Source organism: Gymnodraco acuticeps, unplaced genomic scaffold (genome assembly GCF_902827175.1).
Source record: "Gymnodraco acuticeps unplaced genomic scaffold, fGymAcu1.1, whole genome shotgun sequence".
NCBI lineage: Eukaryota > Metazoa > Chordata > Actinopteri > Perciformes > Bathydraconidae > Gymnodraco > Gymnodraco acuticeps.
The window spans coordinates 149,851-164,577 of record NW_022990368.1 but is presented as its reverse complement, the minus strand read 5'-3'; the positions used below and the strand labels follow the sequence as shown (position 1 = coordinate 164,577).

The 14,727-nt window shown below is 40.9% G+C and overlaps 1 protein-coding gene across 1 annotated transcript in view; it reads right to left on the bottom strand.

The window, feature by feature from the left end:
- ush2a (Usher syndrome 2A (autosomal recessive, mild)) overlaps positions 1–14,727 on the bottom strand; it is a gene marked incomplete in the record, with an annotated part of 193,514 nt that overhangs the window by 84,986 nt on the left and 93,801 nt on the right. Inside the window, 6 exon segments of the mRNA XM_034224262.1 lie at positions 418–506; positions 688–854; positions 931–1,100; positions 1,766–2,481; positions 12,173–12,315; positions 13,897–14,044. Coding sequence (XP_034080153.1) covers positions 418–506; positions 688–854; positions 931–1,100; positions 1,766–2,481; positions 12,173–12,315; positions 13,897–14,044 — 1,433 coding nt within the window.

Below are 14,727 nucleotides of genomic sequence, written 5' to 3'. Positions count from 1 at the left end.
TTCAAAATGGCCGACAGGAAGGAAGCTTCCTCAGACAGGGTCACAGCCCATCCTATTTTCTGAAGGGGACCTTGAGTTGAATGTTTTTCTTTCTCATTAAATCCCAAGAAGGAAAGACAGAGGAATCAAAATGACATTGCTTTGTCTTTTCTACTCTGAGTGAATTAAGTTGTGTTATATTTTTCGTTATATTTTTACTCTAAGACATGTTTTCAATTCTAAAAGCTCAAACAGAGCTCCTGAAACAACAAGTGATATTGTGATTATTAACTATAGCAGCATGGTGGACATGGATTACATTATTTGAGTTCAGCCGATCAAGAATAGATAAAATCTATTGTGGCTATGGCCACCATGCCAAATCCAGGAGGCTTTTAAGAACTGGAGAGAAGTCAGCTTAAAAAAAGGTGCCCATACCTGAAGTGACTGTGGCCCCAAAACCTTCACTCTTGGTGGATTGAGTCCGGCTGGACGAGAAGGTCTGGTGGTGATATTGACCCAGGGCCCTGCAAGAATTTAACAGAATGTGGTTGAAGAGCCTGCTGTGAAACAACAAACACTGGTAGTATTAATCCTCAAGTTTCATGTAAAACTGTACATTTTGTGAAGCTGGCCAAAGGCAATCTAAAAAGCAACTTATGGACATGTTGTTCAGATTGAATTTATAGTCGATTATTATGATCCTACCGGTGGTGTTGCCAGCCTGATTGTGGAGCACAAGTCGATACTGGTAGCTGGTCCAGGGACTGAGAGCTGAAGAAGAGTCCAGGAATGACAGAGGTGGAGGGTCCGGTGGGAGATGGCCCACCGTGGAGACTTGTTTGGTCCCAGCAACTCTTCGCTCAATCAGCCACCTATGCCCAGCACAATGTAATATAAATAAAAAGATCATGGAGGGGTTGAAGCGGTATGTATGTGATCATATCTCACCGCTCTAATGGTCCATTGTTCGACTCCGGTGCTCCCCAGGACAAAAGAACAGAGGTGGGGGTGTCTGAGTAAAGGTGAGGCGCAGGAACCCCTTCAGGTGGAGCTGGGAGGGTACGAAATTCCTGAGACATCTCAGACACTGAACAACCCACACTGCTGCAGGCCTCCACCTGGATGTTGGAGAATAATGTTGAAATATCTGATGTACTGCAACAGTAAATTGTAATATACATATTACAGTTTTAGTTTTGTACTTATATTGCTAGATGTTTATTTGCAGTTAATACATCTCCAAATGATAGCACATGATTAATTAAAATTGGGAAACCATCACTGGCATGCTACCATACATATTCGAGTGGAAACAAGGACAATCAAGAGTTCTGTGAATAAGGAAATTCAGTGTCATCTGTGACTGGAAACACATGACTTTTATAATTAGTATTGTATATTATTCATGTATTGTATAAGTGTTGTGCTTCATTTATTATCTTTGCTTTTTAAATGCCTGTTGTAAAATGCCATTATATAATGTGTTTCTGCTGTATTCTTAAACGTCTTTTATTTTGTAAAGCACTTTGAATTGTCGCATGCTGAAAGGTGCTATATAAATAAAGGTGCTATATAAATTAACTTGCCTTGCCTAACATTTTTATTATTGAATTTAAATTCACCATAGCATAATAAGAGACGAATACAGACTGACATGTGTTTCATTTTAACATTATAATTGTATTTAAATGTTTTTTTCATAATTGCATAATCTAATGTTAAATATATTACACTGTTCATCTCCTATCGTGTTCTACCTTTGTATATTTCTTATGTATTGTACCTGGAGGCGGTAGGTCTGGTATGGCAGCAGGTCGAGGAAAGTGTAGCTGGTGGTGTTCCCGGGAACAATGACTGACAGACGGGATGAACTTGAATCTAATGCTGCACTATATAAACTGGAAATAGGGCTTTGGAATGAGTCTTGTTTTAGAATATTTTCAGAGCTGGTGGCATTGGGTTCAGGGTGTGAGAGTGAAACACTGGAGCTTTGGTTTTCAGTGGCTGTATTGGTTTGAATTGGGTGGAAGGAGATGAAAGTTGGGCCTTGGCTTGTATTGCTTACACCAGTGGACTCGATTTGGTTTTCCTCTGTGATACCAGGCCTCATGCTAGAGAAAGGCTTAGGGATCAGTTTTGTTCTTGTGCCTTGGATGGTGCTTAAGCTGTTATTACTGCCTGTGTTGATGGTAGACATGGAGACAGGTCTTGAGTCTGGGGTGGGAGGAACGGATGTTGAAATTATGTCATGACTTGGGTTGAGATGTGCAGCCTCAGTGCTGGGCATTAGGCTCTGGTTAAGACCTGATGTGGAGCTGAGGGTCGTGCTGGTGCTGGAGACTGAGCTGGGTTTGAAATCTAAAGAAGAGATGAAGCTCGGGTAAAGGTACAAGGTGTAATTGGTGATCATGCCATTTGGTTGGGAGGGAGGAACCCAGGTTACTATTACACTTCGGGGATGGAGCTCAGAAACAGCTGGAGGGTCCACCGGTCCTGGACCTAGGAGGCAAAGAAAAATAAATGGATAAAGGGATGCCATAAGGAATAGAAAAAAAGACAGGCGATAAATATATTCTTTGTGTGTGCTAATAAGAGATTGAGAGAAAAAATTGAAGGGGGATTTATTCTAAAGCATTATTTGACAAGTAACATCAAGAATGACATCAGAAGGACAAAGAGTGATTTTGCCATCCCTATCCAAGGGATTAACATGGAAACTCTTTCGCTCTCAATTTCCTACCCCTGAGCAAACCAAGATTGTATTTATGGATTTATGCTTTACCCGTGACTGTTTGAATGTGAGTCTGTGCATCCTCCAGCAGAGGATTCCGGAGGTGATGTGCAGGTCAGTCATATACTTTTTAAGTTAGATGGAATAATTTTAGATTTTGAGAATAACTTATGGCAATTGCTTAACTCAGGAAACAAAAATTGGTTGCAAATGTATAACAAGACATTGTTCTGCAGAAACACAGCTGTGCCTTCAATTCTTATGTTCAGAAGCTGAAGTGATCCTCACTAGTATAAGAGGTAAGACCAACATAGATGTACATCAGAAGCCCAAAGGAACACACACATAGTCATACGATTTCTACATGTCCATGCACGGATAAGAACCTACACAAGACTAGTCAGTGAGTGATATTTCACTCCACAGTACCTCATTTGAAGGTAATGCCCCTTTCCCCCTCCTCCCCCAGCATTTACATCCCACTGTACTGCTCTATAATGGACACACACAGATGCATGTCGGTATACGTAGACACACACTCTTCCTGACACACACACACTCACATGCCCACACCCACAGCGATGCAGTATATCAGTAATGGTGCTGTGTGAAGGGCAAGCAGATCAAGGTGACTGAGCGGACTGAGGGAGCGTGCTGCGTCGCTAAGTGCTACCGCTAACCGCTAACGGCTTTCCCAGATGGCGGTGCGTGTGTGTATGTGTGTGTGTGTAAGAGAGAGACATAGAGAGGGTGAAACAAGACGAGCGGTTGAGCGTATGCATGCATGATTGTGTGAGAGATAAAGTGTGCGAGGATGTGAATGTGTAAGTTACTAGCGTGCACATGCAGTTGTGTAAGAATGGGTGTATTTTGCAACTACAAACTGAAAGGCCGTACTTCATACAGCCTTAGAGGCCAACTAACATTCCGTTTTTGCACCACTCCTAAAAGTTTAAAATGTATCTAAGTATAATGCTTTTAAATAGTCTAAGTTTACTGGTATATTAAGCTGTTTTAAAATGTTCAAAAACTAAAGAAAGCAGGTAAACTTTTTTCAAAGTTGAAATCTTTCTGAAAATCTTGTTGGTGGATTGACAGATGGATCCTCATGATTGAAAAAAACACTGTCTTTTAACTGATCAGTAAGGCTATGTAACAAAAGACTGTTATGGAGTTTGACCATGTGTGCTAAAACTAACAAACTATTGAGTCAGACACAGAGAGAGGCAAATCAAAAGAAAATCTGAATCAGAGAATCAGAATACCTTTATTAGTCCCACAGAGGGGACATGTACATTGTTACAGCAGAAAGAAAAAAAATTAAAGATACAAAATTATAAAAATTACACAAATATTAAAAGATACAGTACATTACAATCCCAGCGGTCATGCACACACAAACACTCACAAACACACACATTTTTCTATCTCCCACACAAATAAACAGCAGTATAAAAATGAGGATGTGAAGCTTGGCTGATTTTACAGATCACAAAGAGTCCAACCAACAACCCATCTTTTTTCCATCTACATCTCTCCACCTGTCTGTCTTTTCCTTCTTCTCTTCCTTTCTCTGACCCGTCCCTTTCCCCCACCACCTCTTTCATTTTCTCCTGTCTCTCTCTGTTACTCGTGCTTTGTGTGGCGGTCTCTTTCCCTCTTCCGCTCTCTCCCTTTCTGGTCTCCCTGCTAAATAAACAATGCAGAGAGTTGACCTTTTGGGTTAACAGGTTTTTATGCTAGCTCTACTCAGCACTCACACTGATTCAATTACCACCAAAGGTCCACTGAACCCCACGAATAACCAAGGAGCCCGTCTCCCTGTCTGTCCATGTGCCTATCTGCCGGCCTGTCTGCGCGCCTCACTGCTTTCTGCCCGCTTTGTGACGGCTGAGGAGCCTTTTTACGTGTTTGTCAAATTAATTAGAAATTCAGCCACCTAATGTTTATCTAACTTTATTTCCTTGTGTCTGTCTGATCAGAATAGGTCTCTTCCAACAGACGTAAAAACACACAGGTAAGAGATCCAAAAAAAGAAGATCGCGGAGGAAAATCCTAAATTGCAGAACCATAATCAAGTCACCTTCATCCAGCCCCCGTCAACCACCCAAAATAACCGCTGTTGTCACCCCTCGATTCCTCCCTCGTTCCTGCTCTCCTCTCCTCCCCTCCCCCTCTCCATCTAAGTGTTGAGTGTTATTTAGGCTTTACTGGCGCGTGTACAATTCTGCAATTTGAAGGGCTGTTAAGTTTTTCAATTGAAATTTTCATTTAAGATGCAGGTGATGCTTTTTCCCTTTTTTTTATTTTACTGACGCTTTACTGCTCTCTGGATAGAAGGGAACGAGTGTTGAGGGAATGCGTAGCAACTGCTCTCTCTCTCTATGGTTTCCTGACTCCTTAACTCCTTTTCCCCTCTTCCTCTCTGTCCCGCTCAACTCATCCTCCCTTTTCCAGTTCCTCTTCTTTTCCATTGTCTCCCACTGACTTATTCTCTCCCCCCTTTGTGTTTTGTCTTCATTCCTTATGCCTTTATCTCTTCCTTACCCTCTCCCATTTTCTTCCCTCCACACCTCCCACTGTTACTCCTCCTCTCTCCAGTAAAACACAGTAGCAGAAGGCTAAAACAGGAGTGCGGGGCCGCCAAGCCTTAAATCACATTTATAAGGATTTGGTTAGCATAGTAATAACACAATCAACTGACAAGGGCTGGGAGAGGGGGAGGGAGGAAGGAGTGTGTGTCCATGGGTGTGTGTGTGTGTGTGTGTGTGTGTGTGTGTATGTATGTGTGTGTGTGTGTAGGTGTTTGTCTGCATGTAGATTCGTCTGCATGTTACGTAGCTTTTTGTACATATTTGTGTGCTTATGTTTGTATGTAAGAGCCTGTTTGGAAGTAAGTGTGTACATCTGTGAGTATCCATGCGACGGGAAAAGGAAGGGTATTATGTTTAGCCCCGCACAGGGCCATGTGTGTGCATGTGTTTGTGGGCATGTGTGTATGTGGGTGACTGGGATTTTGAAGGTGAATTGAGGCTCCTCGGAGTCATAATGAGGACAAACGCTGAGCTTCAGTGTAATCAAGATGCTTACGACGCGGTGTCAAAACGTGACAAGTAATACGGCGGGAATTTACATTGCATTTCATATCTTTACTTTTTCTGCAGATTATTTAATATCATGGCTGCTTTAGGAGACGCTGAAGAGGCATTCAGAAAGAGGATGATGCATGACCAAGGTCATGAGCTTGATTTGTATCCATAACATCCTGAGTACATATGAGAAGTACATTAGCCTTTAAGTAACTACGACCATCACAATACCTGAAACATCAATCACTCAAAAATATTCAATACCCTTCTCAGACACTGACTACTTTGAGTGATTTACTTAATTCCAGATAACCTTCTGATGTATTTATGTACTCCAGAAAGAAAAGATAAAGTTCACAGTATTATATGGCTTTCAAAATAAAATGTTGAAATATGTTGGTGTGGGTTAGATAGAAGGGAACCTGAGTAAATACATTCTCAAAATATTACGGAAGATATGTGACTGGTGAGGAATTAACACACATGTTTATTTTTATATTGGTTCTTACAGTATATTTAAAAGAGCAATGTGCAAATATAGGTACATACAATGAGAATATAAAACTGTACTTAAAATATTCAAGTTATCTCTTGATATGCAAAATAGCAATGGGATTGTGTTAACATTACTTCCACATTTCATTGGGAACACTAACTGAATTCTGGGAGAAAAGGTAGGATTATTACTATTTTATTAATGCAGTCACTCAATCATTAAATAACAGGGACTCTTTGTGTCCTGTCATTACCTCTACCCTAATTTCTTTTTTTCCCCTCTTTCACATGTCTTCTTTCTCATACTTTCTGCTTTAAATTAAATGAAGTAAAACAGTGCTTCTTTAATGTTTTCTCTCGCGCACACACACACACACACATTCTTTCTTTCTAGACTGCTTGGCTAAGATCATTTTGTCAAAATTGTGCTTTATTCATTCTCCCATAACACACGTCTCACACACGTCTCTCTCTCACACTCTCTCACTCACACACACACACACGCTCACACACACACACACACACACACACACACACACACACACACACACACACACACACACACACACACAACACACACACACACACACACACACACACACACACACACACACACACAACACACACACACACACACACACACACACACACACACACTTTCTTAGATCACTGGGCCTGTGTGAACATGGGAGTAGACAGAGGAAAGGGAGCTGTCCAACACGGCTAGAGTTTATGTTCACAGGAGCCGTCTGTCTGTTCTGCAGCAGCAGGAATTCATAGGGACCAAATTACATTAAAAAGATGGATATAAAACTTTAATGGAATGATAAAAAGGAAAGGAGGAAGCGTGGGTCTCCCTCTTTCTCTGTTCTGTCATTAGCCTTTTTCTTTTCTTCTCTTCCTGTCTTTTCCACAATTCCTCATTTTACCTTTTTGCCCCCTCCATTTCTCTTTTCAGACCATTTTTTCTCTCCATTTCTTATATTGTTTTTTTCTATATTCTCTCCTCGATCTCTCATCACTTCTATCACTTGTAAATTCTTAAGGGCTGGTCCGTCAAATACAAGAGCTAAAACCTGCACTGTCTTTCATGTTTGAGCACAAAGAGTTGGCGAAAGAAGGAAAAAGGAAGAAGTAAGACAAAAGTAGAAAGACAGAGGGAAAAAAATAAAAAAATAAAAACAGCCATAAAAGCGAGAAGGGATCAAATTAACGAGGTGAACATATACTCAAATCCATATTGTTAATAAAGGTCCATGTCAACAAACCATATATTATTAACAGTTTAGTAACAAAGTGGACATCTTACAACTACAACAGATCAGGTTTATGGAAACTCCAAAAGGGGACAATTCCTAAACACCGAATTCCAAAAATGCATATACAGTGGGGCAAAAAAGTATTTAGTCAAATCAAATCAAGTTTTATTTATATAGCACATTTATAAACGATTTTTGGTCAAGCCAAAGTGCTGTACATAAAATAAAAATAGCCTACAGTAGAAATACTTTACAGCAAATACAACAGCACAGATTGTTCAGAATATCAGTATGAGAAAAACGACACCCTCTATCCTTAGACCCTCACATCGTACAAGGAAAAACTTCCAGAGAAAACCCACAGTTTAAGGGGAAAAAATGGGAGAAACCTCAGGGAGAGCAACAGAGGAGGGATCCCTCTGTCAGCCACCAATTGTGCAAGTTCTCCCACTTAAAAAGACGAGAGAGGCCTGTAATTGTCACCCTAGGTATACCTCAACTATGAGAGACAAAATGAGAAAAAAAAAATCCAGAAAATCACATTGTCTGATTTTTAAAGAATTTATTTGCAAATGATGGTGGAAAATAAGTATTTGGTCAATAACAAAAGTTCATCTCAATACTTTGTTATATACCCTTTGTTGGCAATGACAGAGGTCAAACGTTTTCTGTAAGTCTTCACAAGGTTTTCACACACTGTTGCTGGTATTTTGGCCCATTCCTCCATGCAGATCTCCTCTAGAGCCGTGATGTTTTGGGGCTGTCGCTGGGCAACACGGACTTTCAACTCCCTCCAAAGATTTTATATGGGGTTGAGATCTGGAGACTGGCTAGGCCACTCCAGGACCTTGAAATGCTTCTTACGAAGCCACTCCTTTGTTGCCCGGGCGGTGTGTTTGGGATCATTGTCATGCTGAAAGACCCAGCCACGTTTCATCTTCAATGCCCTTGCTGATGGAAGGAGGTTGTCACTCAAAATCTCACGATACACGGCCCCATTCATTCTTTCCTTTACACGGATCAGTCGTCCTGGTCCCTTTGCAGAAAAACAGCCCCAAAGCATGATGTTTCCACCCCCATGTTTCACAGTAGGTATGGTGTTCTTTGGATGCAACTCAGCATTCTTTCTCCTCCAAACACGTCTAGTTGAGTTTTTACCAAAAAGTTCTATTTTGGTTTCATCTGACCATATGACATTCTCCCAATCCTCTTCTGGATCATCTAAATGCTCTCTAGCAAACTTCAGACGGGCCTGGACATGTACTGGCTTAAGCAGGGGGACACGTCTGGCACTGCAGGATTTGAGTCCCTGGCGGCGTAGTGTGTTACTGATGGTAGCCTTTGTTATTTTGGTCCCAGCTCTCTGCAGGTCATTGACTAGGTCCCCCCGTGTGGTTCTGGGATTTTTGCTCACCGTTCTTGTGATCATTTTGACCCCACGGGGTGAGATCTTGCGTGGAGCCCCAGATCGAGGGAGATTATCAGTGGTCTTGTATGTCTTCCATTTTCTAATAATTGCTCCCACAGTTGATTTCTTCACACCAAGCTGCTTACCTATTGCAGATTCAGTCTTCCCAGCCTGGTGCAGGTCTACAATTTTGTTTCTGGTGTCCTTTGACAGCTCTTTGGTCTTGGCCATATGTAGAGTTTGGAGTGTGACTGTTTGAGGTTGTGGACAGGTGTCTTTTATACTGATAACGAGTTCAAACAGGTGCCATTAATACAGTTAACAAGTGGAGGACAGAGGAGGCTCTTAAAGAAGAAGTTACAGGTCTGTGAGAGCCAGAAATCTTGTTTGTTTGTAGGTGACCAAATACTTATTTTACCGAGGAATTTAACAATTAATTTATTACAAATCCTAAAATGTGATTTCCTGGATTCTTTCCCCCCATTCTGTCTCTCATAGTTGAAGTGTACCTAGGATGAACATTACAGGCCTCTCTCATCTTTTTAAGTGGAAGAACTTGCACAATTGGTGGCTGACTAAATACTTTTTTGCCCCACTGTATATCTACCTTAAGTTACATGTAACTTGAATGAATGCGTGTTTGTTGGTATAACGATAAATGCTATTATACTGAATAAAAAGAGTAAAATGCTTTCTATACCCTTATTACTTATCGTAGCTGCACATACAATATATCCGATTAAAACTGAGACTCCACAGATTATGTAGGTATATAGTATCATCCCTGAGTGATCCGGACTCGCGACAGGGGAAGCAAATACAGTCATCACAACACGTACCTTCACAGAGCTTCTAGGGAGATCGTCTTACCACCGTAGCTGTCAATCTGATCAAAAGACGTGTTCAATGGCATTCAAATGAGAAAAAACGCGGCTGAATCGGTTAATCCATAGGTTTTTAACGTCTATGTATAAAAAAATGATTGCATTTATAATCGATAATTCCATTTTATGTAAAAAATCGGAGAGCAAATGCTAGCTGCTAATGGTAGCCACCACAGCTAGCTGCTGCTTCTGCTAGGCTATGCAGCAGTCTCAGTGAGATATAAATATATAAATATCTTTGCGTTTTGGACTAACTTTAAAATATTCCCATGCTTTTGAAGACCTAGGGCGAGATGTTTTCGTTTGGGGGCTTCGTGCGCAATCCTGTGAGGAGGAGGTGGTAGCCGTTTCAGTCTCCATTGTGTTTGAAGTGCGATTGCGAACTGCTTGTTGCTTTGGGTGACCCACGTGTGTGTAGCGACGCGTCGACGCGGAAATATGTCGTCGACGATATTTTGCTACAGCACTACTTTCTACAGTTAATATTTTTCAAGCATGTGGGAGAGAAGATTAGGAGAGGAATGCATCCGTTCTTTTCCTGTCACTGCCACGATGAAGAGAGGGTGGGTTTATGGCGACAAATTACACATCAATGCAAAACCCAATCGGGCCGCACTTAGCTTTCTCCTGTCATGGTTTTAAATCCCTTCTGATTAAAAGCTTCCGCACCTATCATGTATTCTCTTATTATGTAAAAATAAATAATCATAATCATAAAAAAGACGCATGTAGTATTATGTACTCTACGTCTATTAAAATGATTGATTTATCAGAATCAGAAACAGATTATGCTTATAGATGCGCGGTTATGTCTTATTTTGTAGATTTGTTTAAACTTCTATTCCATATAAAAATAGATGGAAGTTGGCAGCATAAAAGATAAAGTGTTCGTATGTCTCAGCCTCAGAGGGTGTGTACGTGCTTTAGTGATGAGCCTCGTCTGCATGAAACTTCATGATTATGTGTTATTGCTTGTGAGCATGAGGAGATGTGTGATTGATACGGACGACAAGGCGGTGTGTGTGTATGACACATGTTCTCAGTGTGTCTGTGTATGTGTGTGTGTGAGGGGGCCTGAGAGAGGCAGAGAGAGGGATGGAGGTTTGAACGATGGGGCACAGTGTGACCGAATGGACACATCTATTACTGTCCACACACACACACACACACTGTGAGAGGGATGTAGATTCACGCACCTCTCAGTCTTGCATGAAAACTCACAAACGTACACAACTGCCCAACTTATCTCTATGATGGTTAAAAACATGAACGAATGTGTTACAAAAGCTCAGTATGTTTGAGAAGGAGTGTGTATGTGTGTGTATCTCTGTGCATGTTTGCTGCAGGGAAATCAATTCTGAATAGCAATGAGAAAAGCATAGGGCTATAATTGAACGTATCCTAAATGTCTGCAATTTTGTGTCTGCATTTGTGTGTGCATGCATCGGTGTTGTGTCCATGTGAATGTGTTTATGTATAGCATACATCGCGCATACATGTGAACATACACATTTATGTGTGTATACATGCACATGTATCCTATGTATGCAAATCTCAGATGCTTAATGATAATGTATGTGATAATAGCGTGGTACTAATTAATTTATAACTTTGCACTGAGGAGGCTGTTCCAGTGGCTAATATGATTCTATTACAGCAATTAGCCCACAATGACACTGGCTAGGTCACTCACACACAGACACACACCTTAGAGTATGCAAATCTCACTGTCAGCGTGTTTCACTCTAACTTGCTTGTCCCTAAATTTCATTTTTAATAAGTTTGGTCTCTGTCTTTCTTCCTAATTTTCTCTAATTGATTGACCGCCTCCACCAACAGCAAGGAAGTAATACACTTTTGTGAGATAAAACCCTGGAGACTTCCAGAGAATAAAAGAGAGCCAGGGCAGAGGCTCTGCTTTTCCAAGGCCATATGTTTAATGTGAAAGCCTATTGTTCAGATCATCACCTAAAATCAGGAGATCTGTTGGAAAAACCGGACTTTAACTTTGACTCAGCACACAAACAACCAACTGACGGCAGAGGCCAACTAATAACCAGCTTTTGACAGCCACCTGCCAGCCAGTCACTTGCAAAACTTGGCTGACACAAGCACCCAGGCCGCACAATTCATTGTGAAAAAAACAATGGCAACAGGTACTCTATATAACAGCAGTGCTGAGTGTTTATATGACCACCAACAAGTTAGTTCCTCTTTTTTATAGTTATTTAAAATGTCTCTTGAGCATGTGTGCATTGAAACAAATGCATGCCTCTGAGAATAAGGTTTTTCTTGTGTGCACTTGTGTCTGTAAGTCTACTTACTGTCCTCCGCGGTGCGCAGGGTGGCCCAGGGCCCGACTGTCTGCCCATGAGTGTGTGAGACCACCACTCTGAACACGTACTGGGTGAACGGTGAGAGGCCCTCTACGTGGTAGGAAAAGGTGTCTGTTGCGTTTTCCACAAGCCTAAGAGTCAAAGGAGAGAAACATACATTAGCTGAAAAACACGTCTCAATTAATTAGTCGATCAATAATTTGTATTATTACTGTCAAGAAAAGGGTTTATTTTTGTATGTGAATCCAAGCAGTTGGGGCGAATCCCTAGCAAGACTTGACACTGATGACAAAAATGTTATTGAAAACACATTTTCACCACTACTTAGCAAAGTGTAGTTTACCATTGCTATGCCCTTTGTCCTGAGCACAAACATTTTGTTACTGTCTTCATCTCTACATTTATATTTAAACTTTAACCCTCATGTCTTGTTTTTGCTCTTGAATCCCTAATTATGGAGGTTCAGCGCTAGACAGCTCCCCAGGATGTGTTGGTCAGCTAATGTAATTTCTACAGTTCATGGTTACAATGACATTTGCTAGTCAGAAATGTAACACATACGCATACGCATGTTTTTGTTACACAACATTAAAATATAGAACAGACCTGTACTTTTGCTGATAACATGGAGAAACCCTTTTTTTGGTTTTAGCGAATCATAGTGTACATGCAGTGTGGATTTAAGGGTGGATTGTGAAGGAATTTTGGTCCGAGATGCAAAGGTAGTAAATAAATATAGCACAGATATGAACAACGAAGTGGTTAATTTCTATTCATTATTGAACGTTTTTTTACCGAAGCTTTTGTGGTAACTCTATATCGCAGACTAATACATCTCAATCATATCACTTTCCACGTATGTTGTTTCTGTTTGGTGTGCTCTAATATGTATTTCTAAATGAATTGTACTTCAGATGTAATGTTATCAAAGTGTCAATGGACAAGTTTCATAAGGAAACTTAACAGTGATTTAATTGGAAACATGTCAAGTATTTGTACAGCTTTTATTATATTAATACCTGAACCCTTATCTATAACCCTACAAAGGAATCTGGAACAAAATAAAAGAATATTGTCATAAATGAGGGACCGTTGACCATTTAGCATCAGATGGATAGAAGGGATGAATGAATGAATAAATCAGGGAACAATGAGATTTCCATAGCAGAGGAGGAGGAGGGCATGGCTGTCTGATATATAATACATGTAGCTAGTCATTTATTTATTACCACAGAATGAGAGCCTCCTCTTCTTGGATTAAATTGCAATTTGTTGTCAGGAAGCATGTAATGAATACATATCAGATGCACACCCGCTCTCTCTTTTTATTCTATCACATTTTCTCTACCTCTCTCTGTCTCTCTCTGCCCTGCTCTTTGATTTTCTTGTGTCTTTTTGACTCTACCCCCCGTGTCTCGTACTCAAATCCTCTCTGTGTTTCTGATGGTCTGTCATGTTGATGTGACATATTCAGATGTGCTGTATAATGTAGCCCTTTATATGTACATGTGTATGCATATGAGTGTGTACACATTTTTTAAGGTGCGTATATATGCGATACATATCTGAGAGTGCTGTATGTGTCTGTCATTCTCTTAGTGCCATTTATTATCGCATGCCTCTGTCTCACACCACTGGCATGTGCTGTGGACAACTGTGTCCAAATGTATCCACTTGTTTAGCGTCTAAATACATCTTAATCTCTCTCTCACCTTACACCAGGCCTCTGAGGGGATGTCCTCATTTGCAGGCTGTAACGGAGTGGGCCCGGTGCGTTGGAGTGGGCAGGAGCGGACCAGGAAACATTCAGGCTGGAACTAGTTGCATGGGTCAAACACGGAGGCAACAACCCATCTGGGGCTTTAAGAGAAAGAGAGAGACGGGATTGTGAAGGAAACAAAGAAACTAGGAACAGGTAATGAAGAACGGACGGAGGAAAATGAAAGGGGGATGGAGAGATTGAATGAGAACCGTTGAAGTATACAACAAATCCCAAGGAAAGTAGATTATAGAATGTACCACTGTTATATTGACATACTTCTCATTAATCATCTGCATCCTACCTGCTCTCCATCTATAAATCTATCTGCTTTTATCGAAAATGGAAAGAAGCGATGCCAAACAAACAACCGCAAAATAAAATAAAAGTTACTCTAAAGGAAGCTTAAAGTGCCACGAAGAGCAGCCAGATTTAGGCGTGTACAACCACTTCAACATGTCTCTCTCTCTTTTCTGTCTCAGATATACACACACACACTCACAAACACACACAGCTGTTTGACCCCGCTCTCTCAACAGTGCCCCTCTTTTCCAGCTGACACTGATAGCAAAGTGCTAGTGTTGGAAAATCCGTAAAAACATCCTGATTCAGTACGATATCCATGCTCTTATCAGAGACAGAGAAGATGTGAGAAAAGACAGAAAAAGAAAGAGATAAGGACAACAAATAGAAGGAGAAAATGAGAGTGGCTGTAGTGTTGACCGTGGGAAATAAGAGTAGGCCCTCCGATGTATAAAGTGACCCTTCAATCAAACACACACTA